This window comes from Periplaneta americana, chromosome 5 (assembly GCF_040183065.1).
Source record: "Periplaneta americana isolate PAMFEO1 chromosome 5, P.americana_PAMFEO1_priV1, whole genome shotgun sequence".
In the NCBI taxonomy this organism is placed as follows: Eukaryota; Metazoa; Arthropoda; class Insecta; order Blattodea; family Blattidae; genus Periplaneta; species Periplaneta americana.
The window spans coordinates 48,556,600-48,581,383 of NC_091121.1; the positions used below are offsets into that span (position 1 = coordinate 48,556,600).

The following is a 24,784-nucleotide window of genomic DNA, read 5'->3' on the forward strand; positions in this document are numbered from 1 at the left end:
AAGTTACCTGGTTGAGGTTTTTTCCGGGATTTTCCCTCAACCCAATATGAGCAAATGCTGGGTAGCTTTCGGTGCTGGACCTCGGACTCATTTCACCGGTATTATCACCTTCATCTCATTCAGACGCTAAATAACCTGAGATGTTGATACAGCGTCGTAAAATAACCTACAAAAATTTTTGTTCAGAATCACCAATATTATCATCCCTCACACTATGTACCTTTCCTCCTGACTCACCCTGTATAACGACAGCAGTTGATAAAGCGTCGTAGAATAATCAATTATAAAAAGATGTACGCCCAAAGATACTGCCTGCTTTACGTTCCGTCGTAGAAAACTCTCTACGCCATACGATACTCAGATCTTAGGGTGAAGCACAGCGTTGAGAAACATATATTACTTAAAGTGATTTATTAATAATTAAAGTATTAAAATATCTTTCAAACCGTAAATGTGACAGGAACATTATGAAAAATATTTGTTGGAACTTATAACTCTACAAATACGATTAAAAAATATCTATGTCTAAATCTGTTTAAAAGATAGCCTAATGAAGTAAAAAATTATCATGTAACATAATAAAATTATTTCTGAGAAATCTAAACGCAGAGAAATAAAACTGTAGGGGATTTTCCCATTCATATAGGTCTACCTCTATTCACGACTGACAATTATTGACGGTTGCTAAGAGCACTTAACATTAAAAACTGTGGGGGGAGGGGGAATAATGTCGCAGAGTACCAACCAAAATAAGGTTTCGCTGTAGAAGGGGAGGATCAATATAAAATATTAGCCATGGTGTATGGAGAGGTAAAGGGAAGCGAGTCCTTTGTGTGCAGAATCTAAAAAAACGAAAGTTCATTTCATTTCAGTGCCTATTAAAATTTGTTTGTGTGTCTTTTTTGAGTAATGTTTCAAGAAAAGTACTGTAAACGGTAACATCATTCACATCGTCATAAATGAATTGAATATTGTTGTGAAGTGTGTCAACTCATGAAATAACTGGTAACGAAATATGTAAAACCTACAATGAGAAAGTATGTGTACTATCATACGTATTTCCTTTCCTGTGGAACAGTGCAATTATATTAGGACACAAACGGCAAACCGACGCTGTAAAACACCTTGATATTTCCGCCGTTAAAGTAAGTACAGTGCATATCCCTTTCAGTTCTTCGGTAAAAAAATCTTGGCATTCACATGGATAATAATCTCAACTGGGACATGCAAACCACAGAAACCAGCAGAAAAGTATATTCTATTATCCATGTGCTAAAAAGGGTAAATGTTCATCTCCCCTCCTGCTTAAGAAAGTCCCTTGTGCAGACGCTTGTATTTCCCTATTTTGACTATGCTGACATTTTACTGACTGACCTTTCCAGCGACAACAAAACGAAACTTCAACGTGCTCATAATTTGTGTGTACGTTTTGTAAGCAATGTTCGTAAATATGATCATATTACCCCATCCCTGGAAGCAATAGGTTGGCTTAAACTAGATAAGAAAAGATATTTACATTCACTTCTCTTTCTCTTCGAAAACTTGAACTCTTCTATTCCTTCGTACCTGTCGTCTCGCTTCGCTTACCTTTCTTCCCACCATAACCTGAACACACGCTCTCGTCATGAAACAATACTAACAATGCCATCCCATCACACCTCCTCATACTCATCCTCTTTCACAATAGCCTTGCCAAGACTCTGGATTTCGCTACCTGCTAGCATCAGGGACTGTCGAAATAAAATTTAATTCAAACGCAAACTTACTAGGCACTTGGTCAGTAATTGATTTCTTGTAAATAGTTTCCTTAATCTATCACAAAATATTTCAATATCCGATAATTTCATCACTATACAATTTTGTTATTCTAGGTTTAATTTGTAATTCTGTAAATATAAAATATTCTTTGTTTTTCTATGATAAATTATCTAGCTTTAATTAGTCAGGTAATCTTGTCGTACTTTGATTTTTATTGTAATTGTAAATTTAATACTGTAATTTTATTCTTCATATTATAGTTGGAATCTCCTGGTAGAGGGGCAGAGAAGGCCTGACGGCCTTATCTCTACCAGGTTAAATAAATAAATGAATAAATACTAATACTAATACAATTCAACAGCATTCCTTAGGTGTATTCGAACTTGCTACTTTTAAAATGTTAGTGCAATTACAATGAAATGAGGCGCCATAAGCAGATTGTCAAAGCAGACCTGTTATTCAAACGATTCTGTTAGGATAGTATTAAGATTTTCCGAGGCACGCATCTCCACGGCCAATTCACAAATTAACATACCCGCGAGGGCCTGAATCGCCGCATAATCAGCTTGCAAATTTGAATTCTGCCTCGATTTTATTCAATTATGTTAATAGGACAGGTTTAGTGCAGCGTTTTAGTTTTGTTCGAGATTTATTGAATGGGTGATTGTGAATAACTTATTCCACAATCCTTTTTTTTTCTCTTTGTATGCTCTACACAGGTCTTGATTTATTTGAGCAAAAGTGATTAATACTGTAGCTTGTAATTAAAAACATCTGTATTCGATGTTCTAATTTCTGTGCTTCTAATTTAAGTCTTCCGACAATATTCGTTTCTTGGAGGGATCTGTATGAAGTTGTGCCCCACCCAGTTCTTCCAATCACCCCGAAAATTATTTTGTGCGTATTTGCTTGTTTTCCGCACAGAACCAATACGCGGTAAGTGTGAAATACCACATTCAGTATTCCCAACGTAACACATAACAATTTCCCTCTTCTTACCGCTTAAGCGCCACATTCATTTTACTGCTTTAGGCTTTTAACATATTATTTTTAGAGACGTTTAACATAGTTATAATTATAAATTGGAAACTTACCACTGCAATTTCACCTAAATTCCAATGTTAATTATTGTTTTTAAATATGTGCAAAAATTAAGTAAAGTCTACTACTCCACGAAACTTATTGCATTCCTGATACAAGTAACATTAAGAAAGCCGTGAAAAAATCAACAAGATTCTAGATGCCGATGTTATTACTGCAATATGTTATATAAATAATATTGTTAAAATATTAAAATGAAAAATAAATCATTACATAACCTTACCGTTTGTTTTAAGTTCGCATTTATAGACTGGGGGGGAAAAAAGACAGACTTATATCACGGCCTTCTGGAGTATAGTAAACACAGAAAACATTTTAAAGCAACAATGTTGAAGAAAGATATTTTGGTGTTCCGAAGTTGGCGTCATTAAACAGAAACCAACATCGAGATTTCATTGCAACTAATTAGAAATTCGTCTTTCAGGTATGTAATAAACGATCTTCGCACAAAATAATGTACGATACACGAGCGGTATGTTTGTTTTCATGTTCTCGGAAATTAAAAAAGCTCAACTACGTTTCGCTTTTTCAATCTTTTCCTCGACCATGAAAACGTCAACATACCGCTCTTGTAACGTATATTACTATTGTGCGAGATCGTGCGTATTTGCTTGTTTTCCGCACAGAACCAATACGCGGTAAGTGTGAAATACCACATTCAGTATTCCCAACGTAACACACATAACAATTTCACTAAACAAGAAAGAAATTTGAATGTCACGGATGTGATACATACTTTCTCATTGTAGGGTTTTACAAAATCCTACTTTGATTTTATTAACTTTTATAGTTCTTTTTTAAAAACTGTTATTCAAAACTCATATCTCATCATCATCACCACCACCACCACCACCACCACCACCACCACCACCATCACCACCACCATAACCATAACCAAAATAGTGAAAGGGAAATGTAGTGCTTAAGAACCGTAGTTTCCAGCTATCTTGGATTAAACAATTTCCATGGATATTGTATCAAAAATCAGACAGTGTTATTTTCTTAAAGTATGTAATATAGTCTACGTTGAGAGACAGCAGTCAAAGTTTTCTCGGACTTCTGTACATATTCCTTCCTCTTCCCTCCCCAACTAACGTTCAGGACTTAATGACAGCTCGAGATCAGGCATGTAGAACATACTTACACAATAAATGTGACACAAACTTCAGGACCTATAAATGTTTACGTAACAAGACAACCCAGACAATCAGAAACGCAAAACTGCAGTATACATATAATATCATATCCCCAAGCATTACGTCTGCCGTCATGTGGCAAAACCTCAGAACAATGGGACTAAGGAATACAAAAGAGCAAGTAGAAATAATTTCTAATGACGTGAATATGTTAGGAGAAAATCTACAAACGATTAGGGAAAACACGGGAATTTTACTGGAAGCAAGTGAAGAGATAGGTTTGGAAGTAAATCCTGAAAAGATAAAGTATATGATTATATCTCGTGACGAGGATATTGTACGAAATGGATATATAAAAATTGGCAATTTATCTTTCGAAGAGATGGAGAAGTTCAAATATCTTGGAGCAATAGTAACAAATATAAATGATACTAGGGAGGAAATTAAACACAGAATAAATATGGGAAATGCCTGTTATTATTCGGTTGAGAAGCTTTTATCATCCAGTCTGCTGTCGAAAAATCTGAAAGTCAGAATTTATAAAACAGTTATATTACCGGTTGTTCTTTATGGTTGTGAAACTTGGACTCTCACTTTGAGAGAGGAACATAGGTTAAGGGTGTTTGAGAATAAGGTGCTTAGGAAAATATTTGGGGATAAGAGGGATGAAGTTACAGGAGAATGGAGAAAGTTACACAACACAGAACTGCACGCATTGTATTCTTCACCTGACATAATTAGGAACATTAAATCCAGACGTTTGAGATGGGTAGGGCATGTAGCACGTATGGGCGAATCCAGAAATGCATATAGAGTGTTAGTTGGAAGGCCGGAGGGAAAAAGACCTTTAGGGAGGCCGAGACGTAGATGGGAAGATAATATTAAAATGGATTTAAGGGAGGTGGGATATGATGATAGAGAATGGATTAATCTAGCTCAGGATAGGGACCGATGGCGGGCTTATGTGAGGGCGGCAATGAACCTCCGGGTTCCTTAAACGCCAGTAAGTAAGAAACAATTTCTATCTCTCTGAGTCTAGACCGATGAATGACCACTTCGTATCTGCAACTTCTACCTCTAACGGCTCAACTACAACACAAAATACAATAAGTGAACTGGAAAATTACTGAAGTCCAACTAGAGAAAAATTCCATTTCACATAAATATTACTCCTAAAGACGTCTTTACAGCATTGATTCGGATTAAATCCAAAGCGACTGGTGTAGATAGCATTAGCATCATTCTAGTAAACAATATCTTGCATATAATATTACCTACACTAACACGCATTTTTAACGCCTCTATTACGACTGCAACCTTCCCCAATATTTGGAAAGAAGCCTATGTACATCCCCTTCCTAAAGTCAAAACCCTATCAGTACTTCGCGATTACCGTCCTATTAGCATTTTATACCTACCCTGTCGAAGGCACTGGAACGAATCATTCACCAGCAACTTTCTGATTATCTGAACGAGAACAATCTTCTGGATCCTTATCAATCTGGCTTCCGTGCAGAACATAGTACTGCTACTGTCATTGTCAAAGTAACTGAAGACATTCGTGAAGCAATGGACAATAGTAAGCTAACTGTTATGACACTTCTAGACTTTACTGTCATCCTCTGAGGAGTTTAGTGCTGAGAGGAATGCGGTTCCGACTAGTCTAACGCGGTACTGGAGTGGGAGGGAACAGTGACAGCGGCAGTCTGGAAGGAAGTACAATCATACTGAAAACATTCGCCCAATTTACGAGAGCATTATGCCTATTATTTTCCTAACGTATTTTTGGCGAGATAGAGATACAACCATTCCTACTTACGTGTTCAGAGAAGGAAAGAATTGTAGAAAATTTTATTGATTTATTTATTTGTTTGTTTGTTTGTTTGTTTATTTATTTATTTATTTATTTTTTATTCTGGTGAAGTTAAGGCCATCACACCACCAGAAATACAAATACAATAAAATAAATAAAAAGAAAAATCATAATACAACTACAATAATATGAATGAAAAGAAGAATCATACTATAAAATTTAATGATTAGTAGAATTGAATTAAATTTGTAAAGTAATGAATTTAAATATACTGTAGGCTACTGCTGAACTCATTTGAGAAGTAAAACTACGGTACTTGATTTGTATTTTAAGATATCACCAACAAATGATTTTCGCATGACATTATAGGATTCTGAATAATTTCCCGGTAGCTCAGTGGGAGAGCGTTGGTACGTTTAACCAAAGGTCCCGGGTTCGATACCCGGCCACAGAACAATTTTTCCCTCGAAATTATTCAAATTAACTTTACAGGGAGTTATTCCTGAAAGCTTAATTTGCATAATACACGTCACTGTACGTAACAGAAAACCACAATTTAAAGTCACACAGAGTTAGTGTGCACTCAAATGTTGGTTGCTTGACTGTTGTCAGCCCACTTTGAGGTCTGTGGATATAGAGGGAAAAATTGGATCGGTGTCGGGTAGAGTTCCCGGGTAGCTCAGTGGGAGAGCGTTGGTACGTTTAACCAAAGGTCCCGGGTTCGATACCCGGCCACAGAACAATTTTTCCCTCGAAATTATTCAAATTAACTTTACAGGGAGTTATTCCTGAAAGCTTAATTTGTATTATAGGATTCTGTTTTTCACGATACCAATCACACATATTCTAAAATTCCAATAGAATAAAACCAAAAACTTTTTTACAGCATGTTTCCTTAAAAATGACTTGTAACGATGAAATATTTAATATGAGTAATTCATACAATGCTGACATCAGGGAGATGTTTGAGCAAAAATTGCAACAATATATTTAAAATATTAATAACAAAACCATATAGGCCTAGGTAAACAATATGTATAAGACATATTCACACACTACTACAAACTGAAAACTGCATATTTTTGGACGATTAATACTTCCCACTCCGCTCGGCACGGCTTGGCTGTAGCAACAAAAGAATCTACCTGAAAACCCCCCCCCCCGCACCGATGGCAAGAATATTTCAGGTCCCAGCGCTAAACTCGTCGGAGAAGACAGTACGAATGCATTCATTTTACTTACTTGGTATACTTCGAACAATGAGAAAGTAAATGCAACGAAATTAGTTCCCTCTGTTCGATCCTGTGTTGATCAAGGGATACCATAAAGACATATAGGTGACGTGAAGGCATATTTTCTCTGTAACTGTAATATGCCCTTGATTTTGACGCACCTTGTAGTCCGGAATCCGAACTCGCGTGCCCGATCACGAAACAAATGAACAATCAGCGTTGTATTCAAATCAGGGAGATAATTGCGCGCTGGCAGCCGGCCAGATATCAGATGCGTGCCCGCGAACGGTCTGGTGTTCACGCCCGCCTCGTGTTCACAACTGCGGCAGGGCGCTCATTCCGACAAGTTACAACAGTCTAGAGTCATCTCTGTTACAGTCGCTACGCTGAAGACATTGTACAAGAATGTGAAGGAATTCAGGAAACAGAAATGAGCCCATATAAATCTGAGAGCAGTATGGAATGAAGATAAATGCAAACAGCATGAAGATAATGGTTATCGTAAGAAAAATAAAGAAGGTAAACGTGCGAATTCCAAATGAGGCAGTAGAGCAAGTGGACAGCTTCAGATATTTGGGGTATATTAATATGAACTGCTTCCAAGAACTCAAAAGGAGGATAAAAATGGCAAAGGAAGCTTTTAACTGGAAAAGAAACATCTTCAGCGAACCTCTGGAAAAATAATTAAGGAAGAGAGACTAGTGAAGTGTTTTGTGTGGAGTGTGGCATTGTATGAGGAAGAAACATGGACATTACGACGATGTGAAGAGAAACTATTGGAAGAAATTGAAATATGGATATAGAGAAGAATGGAGATTATGCAATTGACAGACAAAATAAGAAATGAAGCTGTGCCAGAAGAGTTGGTGAAGAAAGAATAATACTGATACTGATCAGGAAAAGAAAAAGAACTTGCCTGAGCCACTGGCTAAGAAGAAACTGCCTGTTGAAGGATGCACTGGAAGGAATGGTGAACGGGAAGATAGTTCGGGGCACAGGAATTATATCAGGTAACAGACAACAATAAGTTATATGGATCGTATGCAGAGACTATGAGGAAAGTTGAAAAGAGGAAAGATAGGAGAATGTTGGGTTTGCAGTGAAGGACCTATCCTTTGTCAGAAAACAATTAATGAATGGAAAAAACAGAAATAAGAGAAGAAAAAAGGAAGTAAAGAAAGAAAGAAGAAAGGAAGAAAGAAAGAAATAAAAAAGAAAGGGGGAAAAAAAACGTTAAGGTATCCGCATGCAGTAGATACCAATTAGTTACACGTCATGCAAGAAGATAGATGTCTCTGAGTGGCGATTTCATGTTGTTTTGTCAAAACATCTGCGTAGGGAAAAGGGTATTTTTAACGACCTATAAAGTATAAAAAAAATGTATTATTTTTTTCGAACTCCAGAGGGAATATGAACAAGATTCGAATTATCAATATTCATACTAACCAAAGGGTTCAAGCTACGACCACAGTCTAGTATATACAGTCACGAAGCTTGAGTTGTGAGAGTACTAGGAACAATAGACTGTGCAGATACTATTTCGCTTTGTCTGTGATGAGGCGATAGTAGCAGTCCTAGCGGTTAGCAACTATCTGTGGATGCATATTTACTACGTCTTGAGGTTCGTGACTGTATATACTAGACTGTGCTACGACTGAACCGAAAATTCTAGTCTAGGTACGTGAAACGCCACGCCCACAAGTTGAATGTTGCAGATCATTTTTCGATTTTCTAGGCTTCTGTGAACCCTCCTCTACCTTCTCCCGTTTTCGGCAGTTTTCTTGCTATTGTGCGGCAGTTAATCTCGGCATCGTGAAGATGTAGGCTAAGATAAAATTTTATAAAACATTTTTTGAAAATTAGGTTTTATATTTCTTAACAAATGTTGCTTTTTGTATATTGTTTGACATCGATAGAGCTTTCCAAATATTCCAAATAGTATTTGAGCATTGGAATATATTGAGTGGTTTAAGACATATGATGATATGGGTGTGAAAATCATAGGTAGATGAATTTAACATAGCCGAAATTTTTATAGTTTTCTATATTTTTCGATTATTTTTTTTAGCATGTACGCATATACTTACCTTTCAAACGATGTCGTTCACTGCTCTAGTTGAAGTAGGTGCAGAGATCTGACATCGCGAGCATCAGGTGACTCCGGGTATGTGTGCCGAAATGTAAGACGTTTCACGCCAAAAAGAAAAGTGTGGTTTTGTAACCTCTAGTTAAACAAAAATAACTACTTCAAGTAAGGAACTGCTAGTTACAGTTTAATTTTGGAAGAGAGAAAAGAAAAATTAATACAATCATGTGCAACTTCGACAGCAAGCTATGTTAGCTTAGATTATATTTAGTATTTCTAGGAGTCTCCAAAGTTTACGCCAGCATTTTACGCCTGCAGTAAACTCTCGATTAACTGGTATGTTTATTATCCAGGACGATCCATAGTGAAATCCATTTCATGAATAATGTTTTTAATGTGCTGTAGACTAATTTTTAAAACTGTGTCTTTACTTCAAATTTTCGAAACCATCTTACATAGTATTCAAAACTGCATATCCTTAACCTACAAAACACACGGATAATCGTGATACTACTGCGATCATATTATATCATTTTATCAAACAATGCATTTGATCTTTCTGCAACTAGAGAAAAAAATACGAGGAATTCAATCTCGACAGTCCCTTCTCTATAAAAAAAACACATTGGTGGCTGCATATCCTATTTTTAGCGTATCGTAGGCTACTTACATTACTAATGATTAAAGAGGTAATATTCACCTTCGACAAAGTTCGTATTTTTATTTATTTATTTTATTCGTACACCTCGTTCTCAAAGTTCTAGTTTAGGTTCATGAACATTCAATTTACTCGTATCTATATTCTCCATACTGCAGATTTCCCCATCCATCTCTTAAGTGGAATCGATCAGTATTATAAAAGTTTACGCTATTATTTACGGTAAATTAAATTAAATTAAATTAAATTATGAGGTAAGAAAATACTGAATTATATTAAATTATACTAGGTTATACAGAATAATTATAAATAAAATTTTGACACGCACAGAAAACCAACAAGCGGGAGAACGTAATCAACTGTAGCATATGACATAATATAGCCCTACAAGTTGTGCCGCATGGAACGCTCCTGCCATCTAACGGTACAACTTCGCATAAGATATCCCTATTGGTTTGTGAGAGCTAAAACGACTTCTGAAAAATAAAGTAAACGAAACCAACAGTTATTATTTTATTTATTTAGGCCTACTTTTGTTTTTAAATTGCTTCTCAAACGTTTTATGAACACTTTTATTTGATATAAAGTCCTTATATGAAGAACTACGGTTTAATTCTAAATCACTGATACCGGTTGAATCATGCACTGTTAATTATTGTTCGTTGATTTTTGGCAGTATAGGAACATTCACTAAATCGTTGACACTTTGTAACTGAACTTCAGAAGAGATATTATAAAATTCTTTTCTCCTTGCCCTACATTCTCGCACTCGTTCGAGTCTATTCCCTTTTTGTTTTTGGCTCCATTTTTCAGCGGGTTCATTTGCACGCTTTCTTACTATAAAGTCTGTAATTATGACGTATAAATCGCGAGATTTCATTGTCGAAAGCTGGCGCGCAGAATCACCGTTAAGAGATTTACTATTTTTTGTCACTTTTTGAACGACACCGTACAAGGCAAAACCTGTTTGTAGTGGTATACCAATTATATCCCGTATAAATCTATTAGCAACAAGTTAAATTAAAACTATAGTCTCTCCCCTCTTAATTGGGTCCTAATCTAAAGAATCACGTGTCAGTGACGAGAAGACATTTTACACAGAGAAGTGGTTTACAGTGTAAATCTACGTTTGTGTTAGTATTTGCTGTTATCTAAATAAAATTAAATCCAGACGAACTATGGACTGGAATTTTCAGTTTCTAGTAATAATATTAAAAAATAAATAAAAATAGAAATAAAACGATGTTTAAACACTTCACTTTTCGATGTCGTCTTGAGACGAATGAAAATTTTATATGGAAATTGATTTTGTAAATTGTAGTAAGGCCTATCGAAATTTTGAATAGTTGTGAAGAGATTTTATACATCCTTTTTATTTACCGTAAAATGGGATGAATAGGGACGAAGTTTTATTATTTTTGGTCAATGTAGAGTATCCACCGCCCACTGAACGAATATTGGTTAAACGAGCGTTGAGCGACTTCTGCCGATTTTGGAATAGACACCGACGCACTCAGGTTACGTTAAGATAAAGGTGAAAGCGATTAAGTGTGATTTTTTGTTTTCTATGTTGGCAGTTCAAGTGCGTCGGTGTCTATTCCAAAATCGGCGGAAGTCGCTCAACGCTCGTTTCACCCGAATATTTCACACTTTTATCACTGCCAATGTTGCGCTATAAACCAATTTTCGCAAATCTAATGTAAAAGACTGCCTACACAAGCAACAAGTTATACTAAATGTTTAGGATTAGTGTAAAACTGACCTATGTCTCATATAGTGGGCGGGACATAAGCAACATTCACCTTATTTTTTATTTCTTTGTGTCAAGGAGTAAATATAATAATAAGAGTGTTTATTTGTTCACTCATGAATGAAAACATAAACACTCTTATTATTATTATTATTATTATTATTATTATTATTATTATTATGTTTAAACTTTGACAGAAAGAAATAAAAAATAATAAAACTTCTCTGCGTCCCTATTCACCTCCAGCGTCCCTATTCATCCCATTTTACGGTATATGTTTTTCTGAACAATCAACCGTTGCTTTAGAAAGTTTCAGAAACGTTCCACTCAAAGACATCTGGATTTATTTACTGGTACATTTTTCGACAGTAGTTCTATAGAGTAGTGTAACACAAATGTCAACTCTCATTAAAATCTTAAATTGCTTCTTTGTTCATGGAAACATTGGTCTTATTAACCCGTAGATCTTGACTGGCTTTCAACTTGCGAACATTTGGCCGACTGGATAGCTGCACACTTTGATGATTTCTCCTTTTTTCTCTCCCCAGGCCGCGCACGGGCATCGACAAGGCGAACCTGGAGTGGCTGGAGCAGTTGTTTCGTCAGACGGTGGGAAACGAGCGAGAGATCCGTCGCGACGACTTCAAGAAGATCGTCATCTCCAAGAATGTGAGTGAAGTTACGGCACTTACAGTGACCTGCTCCAAACCAGTGGCGCCTGTCACGCAAAAGTGTCTGGATTGGACTCCTTGAAAGACATTTCTACCGGCTTGTGCACTGTACAGGGTGATTCACGACTAACGTGCGTAACTTCAGGGGATGATTCCTTACGCTACTCTGTCTTGGAAATTGTTTAGCGTTGAAGCAACATCTGTTGCATCTCATTCCTAATTCTTCGTTTAAATTCTTACAGGTCTCGTGGTAGACCCTCCACTTCAAATAGCCTCGCAAGAAAAAAATCTAGTGGATTGAGGTCAGGCGATCTTGAGGGTCATTGTTATGCAATTGTTTCCTTATTATCTTTTATCTATGATTTTATTTAATTCATGGCCCCCTTATTCCCCATACAGATAAATTGGCATACTGAAGCATTTCTCTTTCTAATGTGCACGTACATTGGGATCATAAATTTGAGGCAACTTTTACAAAATCATAGTTTATAGTTGAAACTGAAGAATCGAATATTGGAAGAATAAATACATGATGACATTTTAAAAAGTCAGACTTCTTGGCATACGAATTATAAATGCTAATCACAGCTTTTGAAAACGTGTTCAATGTTCCTTCTTTCACCCTCTATTACTTGTATATAGGATCTAGCCTATATAACTAGATACTTCATAAAATTGAAAATAGGAAAGCTACAAGCGCTATTTCAAACATTTTACTCACTTGTTCGCAGCCCTTCTTCACGGAGCGAGTATTTCATATCTTCGACAAAGACAATTCCGGCTCCATCTCGCTGCAGGAGTTCATCGACGCCATGCACCAGTTCGCAGGGCAGTCTCCAGACGATAAGATCCGGTTCCTCTTCAAAGTCTACGACCTGGACGGTGAGTAGGCCTAGCTATGCTTTCAAAGTTGCACTGGTCTTTTGAGATAGAAGGAAAGACAAAGATGAATTAGATCATTTCCCTTGTTATCCTTTATCTCCATGTTCTCCTTATATTCCCCTTGTTCTCTCTGTATTCCTCTTGTTTTCTTTGTCTTCACATTGTTCTCCTTGTATTTTCCTTGTTCTTCTATTCCCTTTGTTGTCCTTGTATTCCCCCTTGTTCCCCTTTTTCATTTCTCGCATCACCCACACGTAGTTCTGCATAAAGATAAGCAACATAACTAGAGACCATAGATTTTCGAATTAGCGATAAAAGCGACAAATCATAGATTGAATAGAAAGTTGTTTTTCTTTCCGAATAACGTCTGTATAGCAATAGCGAAAATGGAAATATTTTTATCGCGAATTTTCGCACTTCATTACTTTTTTTTTAATATTTGATGCACCATTAAACACGTTTAGCTTGTGAACATAACATCCATTCTTTTGATAAGCTGAAAGCTAGAATTGGAAAAACACCCATTTCCAAAGGAGATTAAAAGATCAACACTACTTTCAACCTTGGTCATTGACACTTGGAAGAGAGGAAGAAGCCTGTTATTTTAGAAAAAAAATATGGTCAGGACGAGTCTGTATATATTTGGATGAATAATATCACACTACATAAATGCAAAGCAGTGATATCGAATTGAGATAGTAGGATTTAAGTCTATGGGGAGAGGAGAATGATCGCTCAGTCAGCAGTAGAGGTAGACTCTGGTATTGTAAGAGCTAACAAGTTTTGGTAGCATATCACGAAGAAAAGCTTCTTTCCGAAGGAGATCAAAAACAGTCTGAAGATCTGTGAAGTGGTGCAGTTTAGATCTTGAAATATCTAATAACATGTCCCTGTGTAAAAGTAGCCTCTTCTTGTCCAAGTTATCTCCATAAAATTGATAATTTCTTCCAGTTCCTTACCACCGTCATTTAAACCACCAATTAGAAAATTCTCAATCTTAACAAGAAAATCTGCAGTAAAAGTGTCAGTGCGATCATTCAAACAGTTCACAATATTGCCAACAACTTCGTAATAGTAATATGCGTTACAAGAGTGGTATGTTGAAGTTTTCATGTTCGAGGAAAAGTTTGAAAAAGCGAAACATAGTTGAGCTTTTTTAATTTCCGAGAATTGAAAGAAAACATACCGCTCGTGTATCGTACATTATTTTGTGCGAAGATCGTTTATTACATACCTGAAAGAGGAATTTCTAATTAGTTGCAATGAAATCTCCATCTTGGTTTCTGTTCATTGACGGCAAATTGCAAAACAAAAATATCTATCTTCAACATTGTTGCTTTAAAATATTTTCTGTGTTCACTATACTCCAGCAGGCCGTGATATACGTCTGTCTTTTTTTCCCCCCAGTCTATGATGAGTCCGGAATCTTGTTGATTTTTTCACGGCTTCCTTAATGTTACTTGCATCACGAATGCAGTAACTTTAGTGGAGTTGTAGAGTTTACTTAATTTTTGCAAATATTTAAAAAGAATAATTAACAGTGCAATTTAGGTGAAATTGTAGTGGTAAGTTTCCAATTTATAATTATTACTATATTGAACGTCTCTAAAAATAATATGTTAAAAGCCTAAAGCAGTAAAATCAATGTGTCACTTAAGCGGTAAGAAGAGGGAAATTGTTATGTGTGTTAGGTTGGGAATACTGAATGTGGAATTTTAGACTTTCCGCGGATTAGTTTTGTGCGGAAACCAAGCAAACATGCACGATCTTGCACAAAACTCTTTACGATACAAATCTTCAGGAGATGATAATTGCGGGAATTGGGAAGTCTGTAGTATATAAATAATATTGGGGTGCTCGGTACTCCCAGTAAATATTTTGGGAATGCTCAAATTGCAAAGCACTCCCGAAGTCGGCGCCTGTGAGTAAGACCAAGTGCCTCAATTGTTGTACACTTCCTTTCTGTTTCCAATATAAAGTATTACTACGCCTCCTCTTTGCTTCCATTAGACCTCAATAAAGATCGCTTTCCGTTCATGAGCCGCCACAGACTCGCTTGTGCCGTCCATTCACAAAGCCGCGGGTTCTTTTATCTGCTGAAGTATCTCGACTGCTGCGCAGGCATGCGTCTCACTGACCTGGAATGTCTGCGCAGGCCGAACACTGCAATTACATAACTACTTTATGGGGTGTCCGCGGAACAGGTGGCGTACAAGTCTGACTGTGAGGCCGACCGCTTTCCTTCCCGTTTCCATGCCATTTCAGTTTTCAACACTTTCCATGCATTTTCTTCGTGACAAGAATCTACTCTATGTAAATCTCCGGCTTAACTATAAGTCACTTCTTCTCTGTAGCTAACGATCACTGTTCTTGACTGTGAACTTCAGTATCGCGGGTTCATGCACGGCTGAAAAGAATAGACTTCTTAGAGGACGGTAAGTGACGTTTCATTTGTAATTCTTAAAATATAAATGTATGAAGGAGAGACATACATAAATTTTACGCGTTGCGTAACAATTCAGTTATCCATCGGCGTAGCTCAGGCGACAGGGCGATTGCCTGCTGATCCGGAGCTTCACTCGGGCGTGGGTTCGATTCCTACTTGAGCTGATTTTCTGGTTGGGTGTTTCCAAGGTTCTCCCCAATTGAAGAGGTGGATTCCAAAGTTTCCTAAGTACTTTTTTTTAGATTTTAACTTGTTTTATTCACATTATAATTTATCCTTTTCAAGCCCATATATAAATATGTAAGCTTATTTAACAGAGTCTGTTAAGTATTGACTTAGATCAGTTTCAAAAAACATATGCAGGTACCTAGGATCGACAAATTTGTTTCATCAGTTTTGTCATTTTTCTCATAACTTGTCATTTGGACTTGGATCAGTTTGGAATCCACCTATGTAAGGCGAATGTCAGGCAAATCCTCGGTCCCATCTCGCAAAATAACTCGCTATCACAAACTCCATTGACGCTAAATAATCTAGTAGTTGCTACAGAGTCGTTAAATTACTAAATAAACATTTCAGTTCCTTTAGGCATAGCATCTAGGAGACCGACAATCGGTCGGTAAATGGGGCTGAGGACATAAAAGATGTTATAAGCTACGTTATTTCAAAGACTGTAATCCTAAATTTTAAAGATTAATGATATAAGACGAATCAGAGATAAATTAATTAAAAATCGACATCGAAACAAAGATAAATGATCACTTATTTTTGCATTACGTTGTATAGTAAAAACTTTTGAACAAAATGAAGTTATTTTCAGAACATAAAAATACAAAACATAATAATAAATTATGCAAATCTAGTATTTCAGGTAAGCTCCCTGTAAAGCAGATTTGAATAATTTCAAGGGAAAAATTGTTCCGGGGCCGGGTATCGATCCCGGGATCTCTGGTTGAACGTACCAGCGCTCTGCCAACTGAGCTACCCGGGAACTCCACCCGACACCGTCTCAACTTTTCCCTTTATATCCACACAACTCGCGTGAGCTGACGAAGCGCCAGAGAGTGCACACAAACTCTGTGTGATTTGGAATTGTGGTTTTCTGTGTAACGTACACAGTGACGTATATATTATGCAAGTCTAGTCTTTCAGGTAAGGCTCCCTGTGTGGATATAAAGGGAAAAGTTGAGACGGCGTCGGGTGGAGTTTCCGGGTAGCTCAGTTGGCAGAGCGCTGGTACGTTCAACCAGAGGTCCCGGGATCGATACCTGGCCCCGGAACAATTTTTCCCTTGAAATTATTCATAATAATAAATAATTACGTCACAAACTGACCAGCCAGCTAGCTAACCGACTAGCAGTGATGAATTCAGGGATGACCCGGCAGAGAATCTCTTCCCGCACCCGGATTCCAGGATGTCTCCTCTCCGGAGAGATTTCAGATACTTTTAAACTAAATAATGTACACAATATTAGGTCTGTCATGGGTCAACAACGAATGAATGATGTAGCTATCGTCCATTCTCACAGAGAACCTCTGCATTTGAGTTCATAAAAAATGGTAGTGTTGTTAGTGAAATAATTATTGATTAAACAGACTATGAACGGAGCGTTTATGTTTACCAATTAACAATGTCGTTTGTTGTAATGAAGAAGGACTTTCAACAGTTTCAACATAAATTATATTAAACTTGAATGTGGTTTTCCTTTTGTGAGTGAGCACCCCCAATAAATTTTACAAGTCGGCGTCAATGTTCATACTTTAACACCAGCAAACCAAAGTAATCTTTCAGGCTGTTAAAACGTACACGCAGACAGATAGAATATTTGTGAAGGGAGAAATGAAGAGGTTGTGTATACAGGGCCCGCGCGGGTACATATTGTCCATGTCTGCCATAGCCATTGGATAGCCAAACCCTTTGTGCAAGGCAGCACAATCTTCTCCTTGCTCAACCGGACTTTGGACGACTATGACGGAGTTTATGAATTCATACTGCTGGTGATCATTTGTCGCTGATTTAGAACAAGTAAAGCGTATACTTTGTCCTTGAATGAAAGCTTTTGTTGAGCAGAAATGTAAATAGGAAGAGAAAAACTCTGTTTCTGCACAATTGTAGACTATTATTGCAGGGGACGGTCTGATCCAGCATCGGGAACTCCAGCACGTGATGCGTGCCTGCATGGAAGAGAACGGCATGAAGTTCAGCGAGGACCAGATCGACGACCTGACCATGGCGCTGTTCGAGGACGCCGACCCGGAGAACAGGGGCACCATCACCTACGAGGCCCTCAAGAACCAGCTGGAGAAGCACGGAGGACTGCTGGAGAACCTGTCCATCAGGTGAGTCGCGTGCGCCATCACCCTCTTTCCTTCTCCTGAAGAATTTGTATCACGATAAAATTAAGGACGGTTGCAAAATGAAATTTCCCTTTCAAATCTCTCTCTTCCTGGGTTCCCTACTGTTGTGTCCGGAACTTTGAAACACAGTCGGTTTCTGTGCATTTGTATAGGTGGCTTCGTTTAAGCTATTCAGGTTTATAGTATGTGCGCAATGTAGTTTTAAACGAGTCAAAATAAAGCCCTCCCGGTTGGTAATAACTACAGTGTTAGTAAATATAGATAAATTTCCCTTTTCGGAGGATTTTTGACATCGTTTTTACAGGAAATACAAAAGGAAAATATTGAGCATTTTATCTAAAAATTGGATAGTGTTTAATTTAAAATTGTAGGTGATATTTTTGTATATCTGTGACCGGGAGGAAAAAGGTCTTCAGTAAAAATTTTATACTTTTCAGGAGAGCAATAGAAAGATTGAAATTGGTGCCAATTATAGAGTTTTCTTAATTAAGAGGTTTTTCCTGGATATTATTTGTTTATATTTCTTCTAAAATAGGTAATATTGCTCATTTAACAATTGTCTTGATTATTTCCAAAAACAGCCGCACTTAAGCCCTTTTAAGACTAGAAGCCAAACTGAGTAGAAGGGACTATTAAACATGAGACCTTTTTCATGTCAAAATAAATGAGACATGTAAATTATTAGGAATGCAAAATGGATCTTAAGCAATTATAGGATTGTTTACCCTGGTGCTTAAAGTTTTAAAAGGAAAGGGCATCAGTATGTGATAAAATGGCTAAGATACATGTTAGACCTTTTTAATAGGGAAGCATGGAAAGTAAACATGTGCTGGTTTGTAAGGAATAAAGTATTAAATATACTTAAGCCCTTTATTCTTTGTGTGCGCGGTTCAAAAAGTACTTAGAACATTTGATAACGCTCTATAAATCTAGTCAGGAGTCTTATTTGACTTTAGCCGTTTTACCAGATTGTAGAGAATTGTTCCCGCTTTCCGAATATATAAAAATCTCATTTTCACAAAAAAATTGACTTAAGACCTTTTTCCTCCCGACCACAGATATAATTCATGTGATTCTCACGCCATATGTTAAAGAAGGTTGATTAAGTATTTAAAACGGCTTACTTGTTCACCTTTATAAAATATTACTTTCTTCTATAAGTGTTATAAATTCTTTATGGAGATTTATTACAAAACTTAATCATATTTTAATGTTCGAATATATGAGTAATGCACGATTTGCAATTTTGAATAAAAGATTATGCGTTTGATTCTCATGCATGCAAACACTAGCCATCATTTGTTAATAGTTACTGATATCGTACTCAATATAATAATTGTTTCTTTTTCAAGCCACCAAAGGGAAGGAACATTAGGTAAGAGAATCATATAATTTCCCTCAACAATTCATTTGTCTATGTACAGGGTCCAGCAGTTGAATGTGGCAAATTCGGTAACATTGTAAGATGAAATGAAAGTCATGGAGTTAAAACTCTTTGTAGGTCATGTGACTTCAATACATGATGTTTAGTTAAATATCGATATCTATGATGCATGTGAATAGCCTACTAATGCTTAGTAAAAATTATTGGGTCTTTGCTTCAAATCAGAAAATCATAATAGTGATTTCATTAAAATCAAAACCGACAGTTCCATTTTTAATTTTACTTCTCACATAAAATGAAGCGAGAAATGAAGTTATATCATCGGGATACCGGTACTCTAAAAACATTGCGGTTAGATATATTGTACCGAATTACTCTAGAAAAATAATGTAACGTAAACAGAAAAATTACGTCTACAAACTAATAATATGCACAGAAGTATACCTCGAATTCAAACTTCTCCTGACAAAACCTTCTGGATATAAAATAGGCTATGTACAAGAAATCATTTTCAAAAGCAGCGTAACTTTTCTGTTCCTAAAATTCAGCAAAGAGAGAGGGCTTCCTCTTGTATTATTACTCGACCGAGGCCAGTGGAGTCCTGCAGCCGGAGCTACTGCTCCTGGATTCGTAATACCGAATCGCGATAGTTCACATTACGCCCGCGGCTCCATTCGCCTCGGTCGAGTAATAATAATAATAATAATAATAATAATAATAATAATAATAATAATAATAATAATAATAATAATAACATATCTGAACTGCCACCGAAAACGAGCGCTGCTCATTCGGTCCTCAAATTTTATTAATATTATTGTATCCTCTTTTTTATATTGATGTATTATTTTATTTATATTTCTAATTGTTGTAATTATATTATGTGTTCTGTATATCCTATATAGAAATAAATAATAATTAAAAAACTAGGAAATCGTTGTAGAATTATACAGACAGGATTATTATTATTATTATTATTATTATTATTATTATTATTATTATTATAGTCCACACCTGTGGAGTAACGGTCAGCGCGTCTGGCCGCGAAACCAGGTGGCCCGGGTTCGATTCCCGGTCGGGGCAAGTTACCTGGTTGAGGTTTTTTCCGGGGTTTTCCCTCAACCCAAGATGAGCAAATGCTGGGTAACTTTCGGTGCTGGACCCCGGACTCATTTCACCGGCATTATCACCTTCATCTCCTTCAGACGCTAAATAACCTAAGCTGTTGATAAAGCGTCGTGAAATAACCTACTAAAATAAAAAAAAAATATTATTTTAACTATTATCATTACTATTATTACTATATTATTATTATTATTACTATAACTATTATCATTATTATTATTATTAACTCACTGTAACTATTATCACTATTATTATTATTATTATTATTATTATTATTATTATTATTATTTTACTTGGTTATTTAACGACGCTAGGTTACTTAGTGTCGATGGAATTGGTGATAACGAGATGAGGCCGAGGATTCGCCATAGATTACCTGATATTTGCTTTACGGTTAGAGAAAACCTCGGAAAAACCCAACCAGGTAATCAGCTCAAGCGGGAATCGGATCCTCTTCCGATCGCAACTCGGAATCGGCAGACAAGCACCTTAGCAACTGCGCTACGCCCATGGCTTATTATTATTATTATTATTATTATTATTATTATTATTATTATTATTATTTTACTTGGTTATTTAACGACGCTAGGTTACTTAGTGTCGATGGAATTGGTGATAACGAGATGAGGCCGAGGATTCGCCATAGATTACCTGATATTTGCTTTACGGTTGGAGAAAACCTCGGAAAAACCCAACCAGGTAATCAGCACAAGCGGGAATCGGACCCTCTTCCGAGCGCAACTCGGAATCGGCAGACAAGCACCTTAGCGACTAGTTACGCCCATGGCTTATTATTATTATTATTATTATTATTATTATTATTATTATTATTATTATTATTATTATTATTATTATTATTTAAATGAGTTAAAGAACTAAAAAATGGTACTATAAGTTGTAACACGATAAAGATATTCAACTGTTACGAAACGTGCAAAGGGCATAATGAGAAAGTATGACTGTTATTATTATTTTATTTGTTTGTTTATTTATTTATTTATTTATTTATTTATTTATTTATTTATTTATTTATTTTATTTCTTATTTTTTTTACATATATGATCACTTTTGTCGTTATAGAACGTTGTGAGCACCATAAGAATCGTGTAACAAAAAGTTCACCTTTTCCGTAGCTTCGTCACAATTTCCATGACTGTAATTTAATGTGTCTCATTTTGTTGCAGCATTGACAGATGGCTGGTTCCTCCCAAACCGAAGCCACCCCCACGCTCCCTCCTCGGCAAGATGTCTACACTGCGCCCTTACCAGCTGTCAAGACCCTACGTGAAGAACAACTACGTGTATCTCATCTTCCTCACCTTGTTCGCGATAGTCAACATTGGTCTCTTCGTGTCCAGGTCCATTCAGTACCGCGCCAGCAATGGATTTGTTATTGTCGCAAGAGCTTGTGGTACAGTACAACAATAAATTCTCTTTTAACATACCAAGTTTCTGTGTTATTTTTATTTAAATTGTTTGAAGATAAAGATCGATTTCGGCCTGAGTGGCGCAGTTGGTATGGTGCTGGCCTTCTGTGCCCGAGGTTGCAGGTTCGATCCTGGCCCAGGCCGAGGACATTTAAGTGTACTTAATTGCGACAGGCTCATGTCAGTAGATTTACTGGCATGTAAAAGAACTCCTGTGGGACAAAATTCCAGCACACCGGCGATGCTGATATAACTTCGGCATTTGCGAGCGTCATTAAATAAAACACAATTTTAATTTTTTTAAAGATCGATCGCGAAAATTTAGCACATTGTAAATATTAATCAACTCTGAACTTACAATAATTTTCGTGTGTAGAGTATTTGACTTCAGTGAGTTACATACAACTTCGAGGGTTAAAAAAAAAAAAAGTTAAAATTGTAGAAGTAGTGATTTTTTCAAACAAAATTGAAATTTACAAAAATTTTAATAATACATATTAATTTTGGACCAAATGAGATGAAACTATGCACAAAGGTCTTTTATATGCAGGATGATAATCTGTGAAAATTTAAAAGAAAAATCTAGATCAGATGGTTAAGAAAATTCAAATTTCACGTATGTGTATTCTTAAGTGCTAGTATCGTATTTTCTCGAATACGCCGCGCCCTCGATTAATCCACGCACCTCACTTTTGAAAAAAAATAAACATAAATAAATGAATAAAACTTTCAAACAAATTCACGACAAATTAAACACGAATATAGTTCAGTTAACAATAAATATCCTGGAACAGGATGCATTTCAATCTCATCCTATGAGTACGCACTGCACTTGCATCAGTTGTCTTCCTTAGTCGGCCGTTTACACAATTCCTGCAACATTAATAGCATGAGTGAGTAAATTGATTTATTTGTATGATGCTACGTGATTTGTTAAATAAGTAGCTACATGCTATCACTGTTAATTTCTTAATTTTTCAATGTTTTCGCCATTTAAAAATGTTAAAAATTGAAGTACCTGTGTGGGAAGATAATGGAATGCGCTACCTCCTTAGCAGTTGTGCGGGAGAAAAATCAGGCAATGTTGCTAACTTCATTTCGAATAAACCGCGCGCCCGTATTTTTTTACTTGTAACTTCGGAAAAAAAAGTGTACGAGTATTCGAGAAAATACGGTATTTATTTGAACGTATTAGACCTAAACATTTTGCTTCCAAAGCCATAGTCTCTGGTTTCATTCTGGAAATTCCTTTGGGTTTCTGAATACTTTTTTCAAGCTTAATCTTGGATGACCATTTAGTCGTTAGCGAAAGGTAACATATTAATGTAACTCTGTTTAATTTTACCTCGAGACATACCACAATATATGCGAAATAATAGACAGATTTGAGATGAGCTGGATTTCTTTATACTGGGTGAACAATATGGAATATTGCTAATAAGTGTTATTAGCAATATTCCATACTTATTGTTCACTCTTTACTGTAGTTTGGTAAAGGTGCTAAATCAAACGTGTTAGGAACGCGTCCAGTCGGAAGGACGTTTTGTAGCTATCTTCTGAACTGAACAATCGTACGGTTTCAGGGCAGTGCCTCAACTTCAACTGCATGTTCATCCTGGTGCTGATGCTGCGGCAGTGCATCACATTCCTGCGCACGCACGGCTTCAGCGTGATCCTGCCCCTCGACCAGCACATCTACTTCCACAAGCTGACAGGCGTACTCATTGTGATCTACAGCCTAGTGCACACACTGATGCATCTACTCAATTTCAGTAAGTTCTTATCAATTATTATAATTTCTCTTCTCCTCCTCCTTTTTAATTTCTCCTTAGTTTTATATTTTCTATCTCATATTTTTCATTTCAATTTTTTGACCTCGTCATTTTTCCTTCTTATAATCCCCAATGTTCCATTTTTCTTTTTAATTCTTCCTCCATTTTATGTACTTCCTACTTTATGTGCATCATTCCTTAAAATATATTACCGGTATTGTATCACTCTAATTTCCTTCTCCTTTAGTTTTAATCATTTCATTTCCAATTCTTTTGCTCTTTACCTTTTTGTTTTCTCTTATTCCGTTATTTTTCCTTTCTCTTTGCTTTTAAACCTCTCGCTAATTCTTCCATTCTCTTTCCTATTTTTTGGTTTAATTTTCTACATATATTTTTCTTTCCTTTCTTTTTTCTCCTTGCTATCTTCGTTTCTATTTTCTACCTTCATTTCTCTTCGCTTTCTTTATTTCTCTTCACTTCCTTCGCTTCTTCCTATTTTCGATTTTATTTTCTTTATTCACTTCACTTTCTTTTCTGTTTCTATTTGCTTTCTTCGTTTCTCTTTACTTTCTTCGTTTCCCTTTACTTTCTTCGTTTCTCTTTGCTTTCTTCGTTTCTCTTTGCTTTCTTCGTTTCTCTTTACTTTCTTCGTTTCTGTTTGCTTTCTTCGTTTCTCTTTGCTTTCTTCGTTTCTCTTTGCTTTCTTAATTTCTCTTCACTTTCTTCGTTTCTCTTCGCTTTCTTCGTATCTCGTCGGTCTCTCATCTTCTCTTCGCTATGTTATCTTCTTTCTTTTTCTAAGCTTATCTTTCCTTATTTCGGTTTTCTTTCCTTTATTAATTTCTCTTTACTTCCTATATTTCTCTTTACTACCTTCATTTCCCTTTGCTTTCTTTATTTCTGTTTTCTTTCTTCACTTTTCTTTTTTCATTTCTCTTTTCTTTATTTGTTTCTGTTTGCTTGTTTTGCTTCTCTTTACTTCTTTCGTTTCTCTGTGCTTTCTTTGTTTCTCTTTGCTTTCTTTGTTTCTCTTTGCTTTCTTTGTTCCTTTTTGCTTTCTTTGTTCCTCTTTGCTTTCTTTGCTTCTCTTTACACTCTTCAGTTTTCTTTTCGTTATTCACTTCTCCTTTCTTTATTCATTTTTCTATGTTTCTTTGTTACTTTCGTTTTTCTTTGCTACTTTCG

General features: G+C 36.2%; 1 protein-coding gene across 6 annotated transcripts in view; it reads left to right on the forward strand.

Annotated features, from left to right (window-relative positions):
• Window positions 1–24,784, forward strand: part of Nox (NADPH oxidase) — an 804,684-nt gene that overhangs the window by 738,384 nt on the left and 41,516 nt on the right. For all 6 annotated transcript variants that reach the window (XM_069825605.1, XM_069825607.1, XM_069825610.1 and 3 more), the window contains 5 exons: window positions 12,083–12,203; window positions 12,937–13,087; window positions 17,663–17,873; window positions 21,585–21,811; window positions 23,411–23,599. In XM_069825605.1, the coding sequence (XP_069681706.1) occupies window positions 12,083–12,203; window positions 12,937–13,087; window positions 17,663–17,873; window positions 21,585–21,811; window positions 23,411–23,599 (899 nt within the window). The remainder of the gene's footprint in view (window positions 1–12,082; window positions 12,204–12,936; window positions 13,088–17,662; window positions 17,874–21,584; window positions 21,812–23,410; window positions 23,600–24,784) is intronic.